At 45.0% G+C, this 13139-nt stretch overlaps 3 protein-coding genes across 6 annotated transcripts in view; 2 read left to right on the top strand and 1 right to left on the bottom strand.

Annotated features, from left to right (window-relative positions):
• Positions 1–885: 885 nt before the first annotated feature.
• Positions 886–4775, bottom strand: LOC139351075 (prostaglandin reductase 1-like). 3 transcript variants are annotated; one of them, XM_070992739.1, is made up of 9 exons: positions 4689–4775; positions 3843–3994; positions 3663–3708; positions 3513–3572; positions 2867–3034; positions 2081–2354; positions 1826–1931; positions 1443–1561; positions 886–1293 (listed from the first exon to the last, which is right to left on the bottom strand). In XM_070992739.1, exons 2-9 carry the CDS (start codon positions 3946–3948, stop codon positions 1183–1185), a joined length of 990 nt encoding a protein of 329 aa, XP_070848840.1. In that variant the 5' UTR covers positions 3949–3994; positions 4689–4775; the 3' UTR covers positions 886–1182. The 3 variants fall into 3 exon arrangements, with proteins under 3 accessions (XP_070848840.1, XP_070848838.1, XP_070848841.1); XM_070992737.1 differs by having other exon boundaries at positions 3843–4015; positions 4689–4755; XM_070992740.1 differs by having other exon boundaries at positions 3843–3988; positions 4689–4727.
• Positions 4776–4858: 83 nt separating this feature from the next.
• Positions 4859–10156, top strand: haus3 (HAUS augmin-like complex, subunit 3). 2 transcript variants are annotated; one of them, XM_070992676.1, is made up of 6 exons: positions 4859–4951; positions 5786–6850; positions 6990–7199; positions 7600–7832; positions 8205–8490; positions 9466–10156. In XM_070992676.1, exons 2-6 carry the CDS (start codon positions 5822–5824, stop codon positions 9691–9693), a joined length of 1986 nt encoding a protein of 661 aa, XP_070848777.1. In that variant the 5' UTR covers positions 4859–4951; positions 5786–5821; the 3' UTR covers positions 9694–10156. The 2 variants fall into 2 exon arrangements, with proteins under 2 accessions (XP_070848777.1, XP_070848778.1); XM_070992677.1 differs by having other exon boundaries at positions 4882–4951; positions 8205–8439; positions 9466–9830.
• Positions 10157–10351: 195 nt separating this feature from the next.
• Positions 10352–13139, top strand: part of poln (polymerase (DNA directed) nu) — a 51417-nt gene continuing 48629 nt past the window's right edge. Inside the window, exons 1-2 of the mRNA XM_070993788.1 lie at positions 10352–10484; positions 11099–11186. Coding sequence (XP_070849889.1) covers positions 10352–10484; positions 11099–11186 — 221 coding nt within the window. The remainder of the gene's footprint in view (positions 10485–11098; positions 11187–13139) is intronic.

Here is a 13139-nt window from a genome sequence, read left to right as displayed (position 1 = left end):
TGATTCTTTTAAATTTCAGTAATTAGAATTTCTGCTATGCTACATTTTACAGAAAAAAACTCTTGGCCACTTTACTACAAAACACTTCTTTAAAGCATCACATTGTGTTGTTCACTTGAGCAGGAAGCTATGCTCCACAGTGTCATTAATGATAAGTTTTGGGTTTGGTCTGACTTTACTGAACCGGCAGTATATGGCATAAAAACTCCACACCTCTCCAGCAAAGTGGGTAAACCCTGCGCTATTCCACTGGACCAACAGCAGCCTACGTAACCATGGAGCCGGGCCTCTCGTCGCCACCATGACCGTATGAAATTCAAATGTGTGTCTAAAAATACAGCCAGTTTTCTGATGAAACAAAAAGCTGCACTTGGCCACAGGAGCTAACAGTGCCTGCTCTATTATCTGCACTCTACTCATTTTAGGATTGAGAGGAGCACACATGTTCGGTGGTTTCTTTTCCCTGTTCTCCTCGGGCCTCAAATGCAGCAGAACACACATTAATAAATACCACATTTATACTATATAGATACTCAGCCTGCAATATGAAGCCCGCATATGTACTATCTACACAAATGCCCTCACTTAATCTAAAACACGTGGTTAATTATATTACAGTGAATAATGTGTGAACGCATCAGCAGCAGATCTGCACAGCTCACCGGGCACTTGCTGGAACAACAGACTGACTCTTATGTTGTCCAAGTAGAGCGATCAGTCTGGTGTCTCTCAAATGCGAGGACGATTGTCTGGATGGTGATCAAAACTCTGAAAGTTAGTTAAAACTGTCAGCAAGTGCTAAAGTACTTGTTTATTAATGGTAGCAACATATGAGGAAGAAATGTATGTCACCAATCCCTTTAAATAAATAAATAAACTGCTCATTTGTTTTATGTTGCCTTTATTTCTTAAATGCATTTCAATCAAAATGAATGAAAATCAAAAACCTAGCAGAGCGGCTCAGTTCCTGAACACAATCTGAATTATAAAGACTAAATGTAAGAGCCATAATTTGTTGTCATCGCGCTTACAGCGACACTCTACTGAGCTACATGGGCGTCATGTTAGTATGAAAGTAGCTGATTAGTTGTGTCTATTGCTCAGTCCTTCATGTATGAATGCTGTAATAATGTGTTAAATATTAATAATAATGATTCTTCTGACTGATCCCGTGTTTCTGCATCAGGTGGCGATGATAGCCTTCCCGATGTTCTCTCCCTGCAGCAACCCCATGAAGGCGGCTGGCATGTTTTCAAAGCCTTTTGTGATGTGCTCCCGAGTCTGCAGTTTGCCCTGCAATTGCAGAATGAGTCAATCATGAACATTACGCTGAAGCAGAGGACACAGGCGGCCCTGCGACCTGACATCAAATCTTTACTGAAGACACATAAAAACTCTGAATTAGAGCCAGCATCGTTATAAATTCTTTTGCAGTCACTGACCTCTTTCAACCAGCCCATCAGCCTCTTGAGGGACTCAGGGTGCTTGTGCTCCCACCTGCTCTGCAGGAAGCCCTCCATCTTAAGCTGCTTGAAGATCATGGTGAGGTGGGGGTATGGTCCTAAGAGGGGGGGATAGAGGAAGAAAAAAAAAGGAAGTGGCAGCTGCAGGGAAACACTTTCTCTCAAGATAAAAGTCTTTATGCACCTTTTCTCTCATTTCAGTAGCACAATGGAAATGGAAAAAACATGAAATCATCTGAACGTCTGAAGTTGTGAATGATTAAACTGCATTTAAATACTGTTTTCATGAGCAGGTGTAGAGTTAAAGAGGACAAAAATAGCAGGACTAATGATGTAGAAAATGAAAATAGGGAAGTACACACCTGTTTGGGGCACACTGTCATTGTACGTCGCAATGCCGCCGCACACGGCTATTCTTCCGAAGTTCTTCATCTGTTGCAGGGCAGCAGTTGAAAAAGGGCCTCCCACCTAAAATCAAGAGGAGAATATCAATAATGTTTTAAACTTTTAGCCCACACTGTTAGAGAAAGCTGAAACACTGAAGTACCCACATCTGGGGGTGTAATAACCACGTAAAGCAGGACTCCCCGGTTTGGAGCGACACCCCCATTACTTACGTTTTCAAAGAAGCAGTCGTATCCCTCTGGAGAAGCCTTCTTCAGCGCCTCCTCCAGGGAACCAACAGTCTTGTAGTTGAAGGCCTCATCAAAACCCAGTTCTTTGAGGAAAGCCACCTTGGCGTCAGACCCCGCTGAACCCACCACCTTACAGCCCTTGATCTTGGCAATCTGGCCCACCACGGAGCCCACCGCCCCCGCTGCCGCGTTCACCAGCAGGGTCTCGCCCTTCTGGAGTCCCAAGACTTCCTCGATCCCGTACAGAGCCGTCAGTCTGGAGAGGACGAGAAAGAGCAAAATCCAACCACCAGAACCTGAAAAGCGTGAGCGGCCTCTGGGACTTTAATGATGTAAACTCTTTGTAATTGCTTCCTACAAAACATCTGGAGCCTTCCCATTTTATTTTATTCCCCCTCCCTTCATCAGCCTTAAAGATAAGCAGTGAAACTAGCCGTTTTATCTTATGTTTACTCAGCGAGGTTAGCTATTTACTTTCCGAATAATAGGTCACACATGGGAGTATTCTAACCCAACCCCACTGCTACACACACTTATTGACAACTTCCTTTATTTCCTGAAGTGATTATGTCATGCATCCTTAACCTCTGATTCCTGAACCAGCACTGTTTTTGTGCATTTGCTTTGTCACAATGATTCAGCATCGTGTCGTAAATGTTGGAAAAAAACAAGTCACAGTAAACTGCCTATGAGAAAACAGATTGGATTTTTACTTCTGGAACTCCTCTGCTTTCCATCCATACCCATGCAGGCAGACATCCGTCTTACCCTGGCATGCCGATGGCACCCAGAGCCAGGGACAACGACACGTCCTGCGGCCAGTCGGGCATGATGGGAATGAGGTCCGTCCCATCGCAGACTGTGTGGGTTCTCCAACCGCAGCGACCGACGACATGGCTTCCCACGGGAAATGCTGGGTTTTTACTTTGGATCACTCTGTGGAAAAACAGGATAAGACGAGGGCAAGTGATTCTCACCTGTTCCCACCTGAGTGCACGGTGGCACGGTGGCTGCTGCTGCTGCTGATGCCGTATGAACGGCACACAGACGCAGCACAAAACTGTCAATTAATGTGTTTCCGTTTACGTGTCTAAGTGTGCGCATGATGTCAAACCACGCAGCAGATGAGTTTTAAGCACTTTGGTTAACAACAAAGCAAAGAAAATACGCAACATGTGGGTTTCGAACAGCTTCTATTGAGGCGACTAATGTGCTCTGCGTGTTTATCAGCCCTGAAACAGACTGAGCGTCTCTGCCAAGAACATTTCAGTTGTCTGTTCCTGCTTTCTGCGAATCAAAGGCTTCAGTAATTAATAGCAGGTGCAGAACGGTTCTGTTTCAGTAAACAAGCACGGCACATCATGACGGATAAACGGCATGCCTGCGTGTGTGTGAGTGTGTGTGTGTTCCTTACTTGGCCACTTGAGTTCCAATCATCACATCGCCTTCTTTCATGCGAACCCGACTGAACGGCCTGACGAGACAAACGTCACATTTTAGATGCATTTTTGGATCCCTGCATGACTTTGTAGCATTAAATAGATTAAGACGTGATCCCACTCACCTCATGTACGGGTCGATGCTGAGAAACACAGCTTCCAAAAGCACCTCTGAAACACAACGAGTGCAAAACAACAGCGTTTAAATGGACACAGATGATGCAGATGTTTCCCTCCTCTGTGTGGGGCTCAGTCAAGCAAACAGCGACGAAGCAGAGAGAATTAAGAGATAAAAATCATCTTACCCCCATCCTTGGGCGAAGGCAGGTCCTCCACCTTCAGCTCAAAGTCGCTGTCCTTTGGGAAGCCGTCAAAGTGCTTGGCCAGGATCCACGTCTTAGCTTGGACCATGATTCTTTGTTTGGGTGAATGAAGTGAATTCGAGCGAAAGCTGTAACTGAGGATCCAGGAAAGCCTACTTGAATCACAAGATTCTCAATCAAAATTAAAAAGATAATTCAACTCAGCCTCAGCAGGTATGTGAAACCAACTCGAGTAATACTGTGAGTCCAAATCGCAGCCTGTGTCTTCTTATCAAAGCAGCACAGTTATGTTGTTAAGTCTTGAATTGATAGCGTCTCAGATTTTACATTCAGATTGAACTTATAATATTGGCATGTGCAGTGCAGTAAATCCAAAATATGGCATGCCAAAACCAGTAATTGAAGAGGAATGCATTCACCTCACAGACACATGCCTGCACACACACACACACACACACACACACACACAGTCACTAAGTGCCCATCACTTTTAGGCACTTCACATACACTTACATTAATTTCCTGCAGACTAACCAATACTTGCCTATCTATAACCCCAACCAAATCTTCAGCCGAGAGACAGGTGAAAGACGATGTCAGTGAGTAGTGTGTGATGATGTAAATAAAAAGTTAACTACCTGTAAAGTTCGAAAAAGCAAACAGCATAAAACTGTAAACATCATAAGTGAGAAGTGAACTCCCTTGCTGTGGACTGCCGGTCTACCGTATACTTCCTTACGCCCCCTCCCCTACAATAGCAGGTCATCTTATTCTTTTCAGCAAGTTACATTACACATAGCCCCATCAGCCTCTCCCCATGTGACTTACCAGTTATCGTTCCCCACAAAGAAATGGCAGAAGAAGTGGGCTCACAGGAAAAGGAGCGAGCGGCGACGAGTCGATGCAAGCGTGGGTGGAGAGAAAGCGAGAGTCAAGCGTCAAGCATTGAGTCTGATTGGTTGGAAGTTGAACGCAGCCTCTAACGTATGACGCAGTACGTCACGTTGTCCCTGCGTGCCGAGTTTGGATGTTTCGCGCGGGCAGACTGGCTAGGACGGAATGCTAACAAAACGGAGTTCCTGAATAAAGTTGTAAGTATATATAGTAAAACTTCATTTCTAAGTGTGACTTTTGTTGGTAAGATAACACACGAAACACATTACTGTCGACGCGACTGACAAGAACCATAGCGGTTAGCGGGCTAGCTATAGCCTCAGGCTATTAACTGGCTAGTACGAATGCCACAACTGTTTGCTAGCTAGCTAACTTAGCTTTGCTGTTGTCACGGATCTGTTTGGATGCTAAACACAATAGCGTTATGATATTTTCACCAGACTACAGAAGTGAATATTTGCTCTTTGTCAGGCTACGTAAATCCCAGCAATAATTAATTAATCAGCATTTATTGACGAAAACGCTGACAACCGTTTAACGTTGTTGGAACTGTCTGTCAGAGAGGTTTATCTTAACGGTGAACTGCGGCTTAATATACGGCAACGGTTCGCTGATGTCAACGTAACACTAACTGTGATAAAGCGTCAGCTGCTTTTAAGTTGTTACGTTAACTTAACTAACGTAACTAACTCTTACGTTGCAAGACAAATCGTTAGAATAATGTGCAGATTTAGTTGAAACTGTTTTAGGGAGGTGTTTATTCAACTTGCTGCTGTTTGTAATGGTGCTGTTGAATTGTGTGGCGTTATATCGCAGTTTTCCAATATTTAGTCTACTCTCACTGACATTTAGCTGACAGAATTTTTGAATGCCTGAATTATTACTTATCCAGATGATGCAAATCCACTCGGGACATCCATAGTCTTAACAGACCGAGAATATGCTTTACAATGTATGCACTCACTCTCTTTTGTGTTGGTCTTCACCTAATCCTCCATATCCACCATTGTGCTGCTTTGTGATTTGACTAGCACAAAAACAAAGCGGGCACAGAGTGCTGAACCACCATGTTAGATGGTGGCCAGTTTGTGGAGGCCCTTGGCCGTCTAGGTTATCCTGGCGCATCATCACTGAAGGCATCTGAGTTCGACTGGCTGTTTGACTGTGCTCCGGAGAACCTTCACTTCTTGCGCTTTGTCTGTCGGACCCTCAACCGGAGCAATGTTCTCACCACGGAGGAGGCGCGTGCTTTTCAGGAGCTACGAAAGTCTGGAAAACCACTTCTGGATGAAGCAGCCTTGGGCGAGGTCCTTAAAACCGTTGGACCTCCAGATGGGAGCAGTGCAAACATCTTAGGGTCATCTTCTTCATCCTCATCTTCCGTGTTTGCATCAGAGGGGGATGTAGCCATAGAGGACTTGGAGGCAGAGCTCCAGGCACTGCGTAAGGAGAAAGAACTGAAGCAGAGACGCTATAACAGGTTGCAGGTTGTTGCCACTTCCCGTGCAGATGTTGACCTACGACTAAATGCAGAGCTGGAGAGCGCTGCACATCAGCTGAAGGAGACCAGTGCCTCCATTGGAGCTGAGAATGCTGACACCAACGCTCAATTGCAAAACCTAACAGATGTGGTGAACAATCTTGCCTCATATCTCCCAGTTCAGCCAGAAGGCAAGCAAAAAGGAAAAGGAGAACCTGTGGCCTCATCAAACCTTTCTATTTCCAAAAGCCCCTCTGTGCTCCTCTCTCAGATGTCCTTGGGTCCCTACCTGCATCAGGAGGAGCTGAACACTAAAACACTAACTTCCTTCACTCAGAAGCATTTCTTCCAGGGCATCTCTGACATTGTTGAGACTTCTTGCTCTGAGCGCTTTCAGGTCCTTGACCTCAGTTCTTGCGAAGATAAAGAGGAGGAAGAGAATGAGCACAAGGGGAGAGACAGGGAAGAGCGAGTGGTGGAGCGCAGGAGGACTGAGATGGCCAGACTTCAGTGGTCTCATATTGTGGCCGAGCACCAACTGATGCAGGCCATGGCAGAGGAGAAGAGTGTCAAGGCTGGTCTGGACTGGCTGTCTGAGAAGTCCTCTCACACCAAGGTAAAGCAGACATTCATAGTATGCTATATATTTTGTGTCTCTTGCAAACAGGATCACTGCTCTCATTGTGTGTTCAGTTATTACTCCTCTGGCTTCTTCGCTTAAGCTCTCCTTCATATCTCTCTCTTCACTCTACCAGAGCATTTCCACCTCCTCTTCACTGCATGTCCGTGAGGTTGTGTCCAGGAAGGAGCTGCAGATGGTGGAGGCTGAGCTGGAGGCTCTGCTCCGTGGACCAGTACCCGCTGCGCTTAGGGAGTCAGCCAGGCTGCTCAATGTGCCGGTAGTTAAGGGAGACCTGGCTCTGCAGCTGGCCAGGCAGGATTACTACACCTCCAGGCAGAATCAGGTTAGTCGTCGATATCACATATTTCTCCCTGAGTTTTTCCTGAAAAACAATTCTTTCGCAGATCAGGGTCAGCTGTGATTGAGCTGCCGAGACTTCAAATCTCTTGCTCTAGAACATGGAACGTGTTGAAAGCTAGAGTTCGTAACGTTGATCTGCAACAGCTACAGATACCAGATGTTTTTCCCCTTTGCATTTGACTTTTCAACAAACAAAATTTAAGCAAGCTTTATGACTGACCATCTTACCGAATAGATCAAACAAATCAAGAAGTAACCACAAATTTAATCTGAGGTTAATCAGCTGTATGCACCGTCAGAATCGTGCGCAAGACATCGAACCACCACATAACTGTCATTGTTAGACAGCATGGAAATGCGTCAAATGAATTTTTTCTTTCCAGGTACGAGACTACCTACTCCGCCAGAAGGCATCCTTTGACTTAGTGCGCCTGGCTCAGGAGGTGGAGTTGAGGAGGTGGAGGACGTGTCTTAAGCAGCTGGGAGAGGTAAACAGCAGACTGGTCAAGGAAGGTGAAGCGGCAACCCTCAGAATCGAGTCCCTGGCGCACCCTGACCTGACTGTCAACCCCAGGCCCAACCCAATCATCAGCTGCAAGGATGCAGCCTTCAGCAGGTGAGAAGACTGGAGCTTTATGTACTACAGACCTGCTTCAGCACTAAAACTTCTTTTGCAACCTTTTTATACTCATATACTTTTTTGTATTATAGTCAGCTACCCTGCTCTTCGTTATGGATGAGGCACAAGAAAAGTACAAAGACTGTGGCCAGAATGTATCTCAGCACGTTTACTCATTCACTGCACCATAGTTGCTGTTCGGTGGCGTGGGAATGTTTGCAGACAGAAAGCAGGATTATTCACTCACCTCCTCTGCAGTGCCTTTGTGCTATCTAGGCTGCTTTGTGTCCATGGCACTCCTTATTCTTCTTTAAATGCGGGCCTCATTTTGGACTATAATTAATCGCTGTATGCATTTTTTTCCCTCAGACTGCTCCAGATCCTCGACCATGATTCAGACCACGGTCGATCGGAGCCTTTTCGGACATACGAAGCACTGGACCAGGCTGCTCGTGACCTCGCAGGCAACCTTCAGATGACCCGAGACGCCCTGGCCGGCGCTAGCCGTGAGCAGGACTACACAGCTGCTCGTCTTAATGGCGACTGTGAGGCGCTCCACAGGGCAGTGTACACAGAGCTCCAGCAGCTGGTCTTAGGGCCGCAGGTACGTCCAATGGCCACGACCGACCAGGAGCTGCTCTGTCCAAATGCACAGGTGGGCTTGTTTCCTTTTATTTTATGCACAGTCATCTTGGTCAACCATGCAGAGAAAAAGTTTCAGAGGCAATCTCTAATGTGAGTCAGTTGATTTTTGAGTCACTCGTCACTATCGGTGAGGGAAGCTGGTAGCACAGTATGTTTTATTCTTTTTCACATATATAACAATGTCAGCACACGCATGTTGGGTATCACAGCGCTGCATGATAAATGGTTTAAGCTTGACATGCCTCCCCACAAGCTTTAGTATCAGGAACAGGGTTGTATTTGCCCATTTGCTTCAGAATATTTAGATTTTCTTGCTCAACTTCTCGACAGTTCTGAGTGAATAGTTCTCAATTTTCTCACACATGCACAGCTGTATTTTCTTTAATGGGAACAGATGATGCGTAGATGATAATAATTTGTTAATTCTATTGAAAGAGCTTATTGGGTGGACAAAATCAAGCAGTTTCTAGATGTCACTTTAGGCTCTGAGAAATCGTAATTAGCACTTTTTCCCTTTTCTTTTTTCATTTTATTCTTCATATACATTTTATAGACTAACTGATACATCAAGAACATAAGCATCAGATTAATAAACAGCAGTTAGACGAATCCTTAATCAAAATATTTGTTAGTTGCAGCCTTATTTTTAATGTCAGTGACGAGTTGTCCATGTCTGTCACTGTAATCGTCATAAATTGGCACTTTGAAATCTACATAGAATTTTGCTGTTTTGTCATCCACAGTAAATGCATATGTGATAAGGTGCTGTCATTTCAGTATCACATGGAGCACCTCGATGGATAAACTTAATAACATAACAAAATAACAACTATTCCACCATGATGATTTAACTTGTAGAATTTTCTTTATATTGATACGAAGATTCAAAGATTCAGCTGTCTCATAGTTTCATGTCTGTGCTCACTTAGAGTGCTGCTGTCTAGATCTTTGTTCGTGTCTCATCCCTCTTCCTTTGTCTCTGCAGGAGCTGACATCGAAGCTGGTGGAAACAGAGGCTCAGCTGCAGAGTTTGCAGCACCTAATGCAGGAAATCATGGGGGAGGTTAAAGCCAAGCGTTCTCAGCTGGATCGCAATGCCCTCCTCAGGCGGGAGAGAGAATTATACATCTACTTTCACTTGGATTCGCAGTTACTCAAGAAAGTTGTGGAGGATCTGGAGGGCAAAATGGCTGCAGAGAGGGGGCAGCAGTAAAGCCTGCCAGAACGAATGAGGAGCGCTTACAGCCTGCTCAAACTCTGTCTAACTTCTCTGCCGAGGGATTCAACTTGTGCTCTGCAGTCTGAGGAGATCTGATCAGCACACTGTGTGCTTTCAGTGCAGGAGCTTTACTAACTAAGCCTGCTCTGGCCCAGTGTGACCCCACTCAAAATCTGGACCCTCACTTGGTTTGTGCAGGAGTTGGAGGTCAATCCCTCGAGTCTTCATTGACTCGTCTTCTGGAGAGGACTCGGCTTGGGAGAAAATTTTGGCTGTATAAGAGCAGTGCTGCTTTGGTGATGATTGGGATTCATTTAAATATGTTTATTTGAAACAATTTTTACATAAACTAATCAGAGGAGTTTCAGAGTTCAGTATCTTGTTCTGTCTTGTGATTTTCTAAAATGTCTTTTTGTCTTAAGTCATCTGATAAATAAAAAAATCTTTATGGAGCTTCATGGAATGTATTTTTTTTTTTTTAAATGTAAGATTATTTAAGTCTATTTCTGGAGGTTACCAGCATACTTGTTGTAGTCTGATGTGTGATCAGTGGGTTTCTGCATTGTTGTGTAACTGATCGCACTCTTCCCTTTGTCCTGTTTAGGAAGAGTCAGGTAGAGACAGAGTAGCAGGCCCTGCTGACAGGGAGGACATGGAGCGGTCTGGCGGCAGCTTGTACTCAGGACCTCTGTCCCAGGCGGCCCAGAAGATCCTGGCTGCTCTGCGGGCCCAGAGTCTGCATGCAGCCAGACGCAACCGCAGCTTCTCCTACGATCACAGGCAAAGTCAGTCAGGGCAAAAATATTTTTACATAAGCTTGGTGCAGTATATTGTGAACCAAAAGCGACAAGTGATCCGGTTTCATGTAATTTGCTTAATGGATGTTCATAAAATTAACGTCATTGCTTGTTATTTTTTGTCTCTTCGCCAATTTTAGCCCTTTTGCAATTAGATTTTTTCCTTTCTTTCTTTTTTAATTGGCGCTTTTAAGCAGCGTCGTGGCTAAGTAACTGTTGGAGTGACTGTAAAACATTGGTAGCAAGAGTTTCACGTTGCTCGAGGATACGGTCTGTTATTTTTAGCCTTTGTAGGTGTTGCAGAGTTGAGTAATTGAACAAAACGAGCCTGCTTGATAAATCACGTTGACGCACAGTACTGCTTGACATAACTGGCTTTAACTACCAAGTGTGGTTTATAGAACATGACTGTGTATTAAAAATGCCATTTTGTGGTATATATGAAGTCTAAAATGAGGAGACGTGATGTAATCGTAGTAGACGAGCTTTCCATATTTTTACTGCTCTATTACATGTATCGTACACATTATTTACTACGTCATATACTTAGTGTCATAGTTGTTTCTGGAGAGTTAATGTTTTCTCCTTGGCTGTGTATGTAGTAATGGAGAGGTATCATGGCAGCCAGAGGGAGCTTTTGGCTCAGAGCAGCAGGAGCATGAGTCAGGAGGAGAGCAGAGACACAGACCGGTAAGAAGAAGAAGAAGCAACACACAGATGAGAAAACATGCACTTGTGTTTAGATGGTGTATCTGTGTTGTTACTATCTTACTGCAGGCAGAGGGACAATATTTACCTCAGCAGATTGGTGCAAAAGCATGTTGGCCTGCACAGTGACGTCAGCACTTTAATACAGTGTATTAGTATAAACAAGGGCAGGGTGACATGCTGGACTTTGAAGCATCGGTTTATAAATGAGGCATGATTTTATACACTCCTGCAATATATTCTAATCCCAAATGTACTGAATGTAGGTGTAAAACAGGACAAGTGGCAGAAATCCTTTTCCAATGTTTTGGTTCAGGCCCCAGGTGTGCTCCTCTCTCACCCCCTACCACGACTCCTCCACCCGTCGGCAGAGCTCTGAGACTCCAGCCTGCTATCAGTCCTCGCAGACAGCGCATTGCTCCCCGTTGTCTCGGCCCTCCTGTTCCTCCTCCTGCTGGGATTCTTCGCTCCAAACGCAGGCGTCTCAGAATGAAGCCTATTATCAGCGCTCTCAGATTTATTTCCTCTCTGAGCCCCCTGCTTACCAGTCCAGCCGCTCTCTGTCTTTAACTCAGCATGAGGTGACTGAGACAGCCGCATTGTTGTCCCTTGGAGACACCCTGTCCTCTAAAATACCAGAGAGACTTTTTGAACATGAAGCTACACTTTGGAGAGAGTAAGTAGCAAGGGGAATGTGGATAGTATTTTATGGTTATTATCATAGTTTACTGCTTAATATATACATATGACATGCTTGAGAATATTTCATGTACTCAGAAATGTTCAGGGGTTAAAAGAACATTTTGCTGCTTTGGTATTTTCCCTTAAAGAAACGTATATAACTGGTTAACACAAAGGAAAGCACTCTGAGGTTTAGCATGTATTTATGATATTCTGTTGGGGTTTTTTTCGTCTTGAGTGAAAAGCATGGGTTATAAATTTAGCACAATCTGTCGTTTCACTCATAGATCCGCTGATGAAATCAGGCCGTCTTTCATCCGCACTCTTTCTCCAGACGACGAGGTTCCTGATGAAGTATTGTTCCCCGCTACAGAGCGCCCTAATACCCATGAAGAGCAGCCTTCCTTGGCTCGTCACCCAGTTTCACCCTGCCTTAAAATAAATAAAGAGACAGATAACAGAACATCAGGCACGCAGAAAGAAAGGGAAGTGACAGTGAGCTGGAAGATCCGCAGAAATGAACTTGAAGGCAGTCACTCTGAGGGGAAGTGTCCTCTATTCAACCCCACTGAAGAGGCCACTAGTGGAGGAGAAGTTGTGGGGACGCTGTCTCAGCAAGCAGAGTCTGAAACGATCAAAACTGGAAGGATGCACCTCAGTGGCTCTGTAGCAAGACAGGAGACATGCTCAGAAAGTATGACTGAGGCAGGTGTGGGACAAATGTCAAACACAGAGCGTGACATCCAGGATAGAGGACATAGGGATGCGACCCTGCTAAATGAACGAGGACTGGCCGGTCCCATTGCAGGGGTGCAGCTCTTGGGAATCAGTAAGAACATTAGTTTAGAAAGAAATGTGAGCTTGTTATCTACAACAAGTATCTTTGATTGCAGTACAAGGGAAGAAAAGCCTGGAGAGAGAGAAGAGAGTGAGTCTGCAGCTCATACACCTGAAATCAAAGAAGCTGAACACCCACCGTGCAGTGAGAATAAAGAGATATCAGCAGGGTGTCCTGCTCTCCGTCCAAAAGAGATGTCAATATCTTTAGAGAGGGCAGGCCACAAGGTGAGCCACTGCCAAGCTGAGCGCTCTCAGGATGTTCAGCACCTCGCAGAAAACTCACTGCAATGTGAGACCAAATCAGTCCCGGGTGACAACACAGCTGATAACCTGGAGAGGAGCGCAGAGGGCAGAGTAGCTGTGATGGAGGTCAGATTGGAAGTGGAAACAGAGAGCAGGGAAAAGGCAGCCACT

This window comes from Chaetodon trifascialis, chromosome 23 (genome assembly GCF_039877785.1).
Source record: "Chaetodon trifascialis isolate fChaTrf1 chromosome 23, fChaTrf1.hap1, whole genome shotgun sequence".
In the NCBI taxonomy this organism is placed as follows: Eukaryota; Metazoa; Chordata; class Actinopteri; order Chaetodontiformes; family Chaetodontidae; genus Chaetodon; species Chaetodon trifascialis.
Note: the sequence above shows the minus strand (reverse complement) of the source record. Positions and strands in the feature narration are given on the sequence as shown.